Source organism: Phaethon lepturus, unplaced genomic scaffold, assembly GCF_000687285.1.
Source record: "Phaethon lepturus isolate BGI_N335 unplaced genomic scaffold, ASM68728v1 scaffold30391, whole genome shotgun sequence".
NCBI classification, from domain to species: Eukaryota; Metazoa; Chordata; class Aves; order Phaethontiformes; family Phaethontidae; genus Phaethon; species Phaethon lepturus.
The window spans coordinates 5,158-8,754 of NW_010518966.1; the positions used below are offsets into that span (position 1 = coordinate 5,158).

At 57.0% G+C, this 3,597-nt stretch overlaps 1 protein-coding gene across 1 annotated transcript in view; it reads right to left on the reverse strand.

The window, feature by feature from the left end:
- LOC104628348 (actin-binding LIM protein 3-like) overlaps window positions 1-3,597 on the reverse strand; it is a gene marked incomplete at both ends in the record, with an annotated part of 20,351 nt that overhangs the window by 5,029 nt on the left and 11,725 nt on the right. The window contains one exon of the mRNA XM_010296897.1: window positions 464-551. Within this exon, the coding sequence (XP_010295199.1) occupies window positions 464-551 (88 nt within the window). The remainder of the gene's footprint in view (window positions 1-463; window positions 552-3,597) is intronic.

The window sequence follows — 3,597 nt, forward strand, 5'->3', positions numbered from 1 at the left end:
GCTGCTCACAGTGTAACCTGGACGGAGAGACTTGGGGGTGGTAGGGAAGGGGTCCTGGACCACCCTCCCCTGGGGCTGGGGAGAGCGGGGACCCAGGCACCCTGCACCCACCCCAACCTCTGTTCGCTGGGCGCAGGCCAGGGACACATGCAGGCACGCCCGGCAGCGCTCCCCAGCTGCGCAAGGAGACTCGCAGGGAGCAAAAGGCTGCCAACGAGGAACAAAGTCTCCTCCATCTCAGGGGCAGGGAAGGTTTCATGGAGAGAAATGACTGCCACACAGCCCAGGAAGAGCACAGGGGCTGGGGAGCAGCGGAGCAGTCGTCTCTGGCATTGCTGCACAGAAAGACCCTTTCCACACTGACCGCCATAAGGACCTGAACCCCGAACGCTCCCACAGCCAGCACACCTCCGCAGAGCCACGCTGGTCTATGCCCCGCTCCTGGCCGCAGCGGGATCCCTACCTGTGAGGTACATCTCCTCTCCTTCCGTGAACATCTGGTGGCAGCGGACACATCTGGCACAGGTGGGGTGGTAGTGCTTCCCTCCTGCCTGCAAGGACGAGCAGAGAAGAGGACCCCCTGAGCAAGGACATGGTGACCCGCTCATGTCCCAGGCGTCACTCACTGCTGTATGTAGACAACGACATGGTGAATGGGGCAAAACTGCCCAGGGTGGCCTCGGAGACCACCACAACACACAGAGAAAACCAGAGACCACTTCATCACTAACGCTTCTGACCTGCTGGACTACAAGTCAGACTGGGAACCTTCTGCTCTCCTTGAACTGTCCAACACAAAGGAAAGCGAAGCCAGGAGGTCCCAAACCCCCAAGGAAGGCACCCCTACAGTCCTCACCCCTAATAAATTGTCCTTGCACTCTGGAAATAACAGAGACCCTCCGCAGTAACACTCAGCCAAGCAGCTGAGTGGTTTGCACCACAGCTCCTTCCCTTTACAGCTTTGAAGAGAAACAGCAAATTTGGCCCAGGATGTCACAGCAGGGAAGCAGTAAAGGGAGAAGGGCCCCAAAGAAAAATCTCGCAATGCCCGGGCTTCCTCTTGCTGTCAGACCCTCCCTGGCTACCATCGCCAGCCTCTCTCCCTCAAGAAACTTTTCTCCTTCTGTGAAGCCATGCCCAAACTTCAGTACTAGCGACACGCTGTTCCCTGGTTGAGCAGGAGCTGGGCTGCTCCCTTTGCTCTTTGACAGGGATAACAGCTTTAATTGGTAGCTTGTTTCCACTCAGAGCATCTGCTAGCATTTCAATTATAGGCTCATTTTCTGGTCTGGGAGCTGGGAGGAAGGAGCTGGCTCAGGGCAGGAGGAATCTGGGCTGTGCTGTTAGAGCTTGACCCCAAAGGACATGTTACTCCCATAATAATCCAAGAGAAGAGGAAGGACAATTTAAGACGGCAGAAGGAAAACTGTCAGACTCTGTCTGACAAAGGGGAGGGTTATGATAGAGGGGGCTGGAGCCAGTGTGAAACAGGGAGGGTCAACAGGAAAATCGGCTGTGAGGATAACTGAGAATCTGCCAGTTGATTGCTCATAAAAATCAACCTGGAACTCAATGTCCTTGGGGTGCAGATGGCAGCCAGTGGCTTTTTCCCTCTAGCTTATGCCAAAAATGAGTGGAAGGTTTTAGGGCAGGCAGGGGAGATGACTGGGAGAGTTTGGACCCCTTTTCCTTTCACTACAGTGCACCTCAATCCAGGGAGGGGACAGCCCTGCGCCCCAGGCACCTCCCTGTGCCAGCTGGCAGCAGCACAACATACTCCTGGGCTGGCCCAAGTGAGCCCATCACCCAAATATCCCCAATTCACACCCAAAAGCTTGGTAACACAGGAAAGCCAACTGGTGGGAGGGCTGCAGAGACAGACCCACCTTGAACACCAACGAGCGGCAAGGAAGGCGCCAGCCCTGGTCTCCCAGGCTCCTCGGTGGGATGGGAGAGGTCCCCAAGCAGCCACCCTGGTCCAGCCGCCGCGCCCCACAGCAGGGGCTTGCACTGAACGCTTCGCCAGCCTGAGCAAACACACCAGCCAGTTCCAGGCTATACAGATCCTAGACCAATTTTACCCCTAAAAGCCTTGTCTGGAGGCCCTGATGTCGTTGACATCGTGCCAATAGGCTCATCATGTCTCCTGACCACCGCCGCAGGGAGGTGGCCCACCGCCCCGCCAAGGCGGAGGATGGCTAGGGATGGCCAGTTCCTCCTCCTCCTCTGCCCAAGCCCCCATGCGCAAAGCCCTGCCTGGCCAGCTGCCCGCCGCAGCACCCTGCCAGCACCCCCTGCAGCAGGCACCCACCAGCCAGCACTGCGCACCCAGGACAGGCACGCTGAGCTGCGACAGTCGGAGGAGACAGCTGTAAACACATGGGAGAGAGATGAAAAACAACTCGGCTAAAGCCCAGCTCCTAAACACTTTGGGCTGGTGTGCCTCCAGTTCCCCTTGCCTGTATTTCCAGCTGACTAGAGACAGCTAACGCTGGGGACACGGGGCCCTGATGACTGATATGCCGCCTCCCCTGGTCCTCTGAATCTGGGATGGGTTTGATGCTCTTGGCTCCTCTTAGTACCCCCAGTGGCTTGGTGTGCTGACAGTAGTAAAAAAAAAAGAAAATCAAATCTTAATCTATCTAAACTATATGGGCTGCTGTCACAGGTCTCTCATTTCAACACAGACCTTCTCCAAAACCACTCACCACTCCCCCCTGAGGAGTAACTCTCCAAACTGTGCGCAAACCTTCCTCCTTTTATACTGGTTAACATTATGGCTCGTAGAAGGCTGGTAAAAGGCTTTTTATGAGGGAAAAAAAAAGGGAATGAACCTGCTCGTTATCACCTGGGGTCCTATAAAGACTCATTAATCATCCAAGCCTGGCTGCGCAGCTCGGAGCAGCTGGGAAAGCCCGGAGGCTGACGGGATAGCATGAGAAAGCTCCTTAAGGCCTAAAATTATTTAAAGGCACCCTTTCCATTTCACACTCCGCTGGAGACGACAATTAAAGCCTCTGGTTTTACAGAAGTTTGTTCAATACCCCGAGCAGGCATGTACCCAGGGAGGGTGGGGAGCACAGACTCAGTCTTGGCCGTGGGGAGGCAAGGGGTGCCCACAGCACCCATAGGCTTCGGGGTGCTTGCCTAGCACAGCCCCCAGCACCCAAACCCAGTGCTCCTCTTGGCTCTGTGATGGCCCCTGTGAGGAGGTGGCACCTCAGCTCTGCCCGCGGGCACCCCGGCACGGAGGCATGTTACTTCTAGCCCGCTGGAGTCACGTCGCGTAAGGAGGGCTCCCGTGCCCGGGCACGGCAGGCAAGGTGCTAATGCAAGACGATGAGTGTTCGGAGCACCTCGTGGGATTCAGCCAGGCCCTTCCCATGGCCCGGCAGAGCTGGACAGCCACTCCAGCCTGGGAGAGCCGGTGCTGGGAGCAAAGCCTGGGACAGAGGGCACAGGGAAGAGGCAGAGGACAAAGCAGGAGGGAACGTAGAGCCAATGCTGGGAAAACAGCTGGGGGAGATAGAGGCAAGGGAGAGCGGGGAAGGCTGCCTCCTTGCCACCGCCTGGGACCATCTCCAGCTCGCAGGCGGG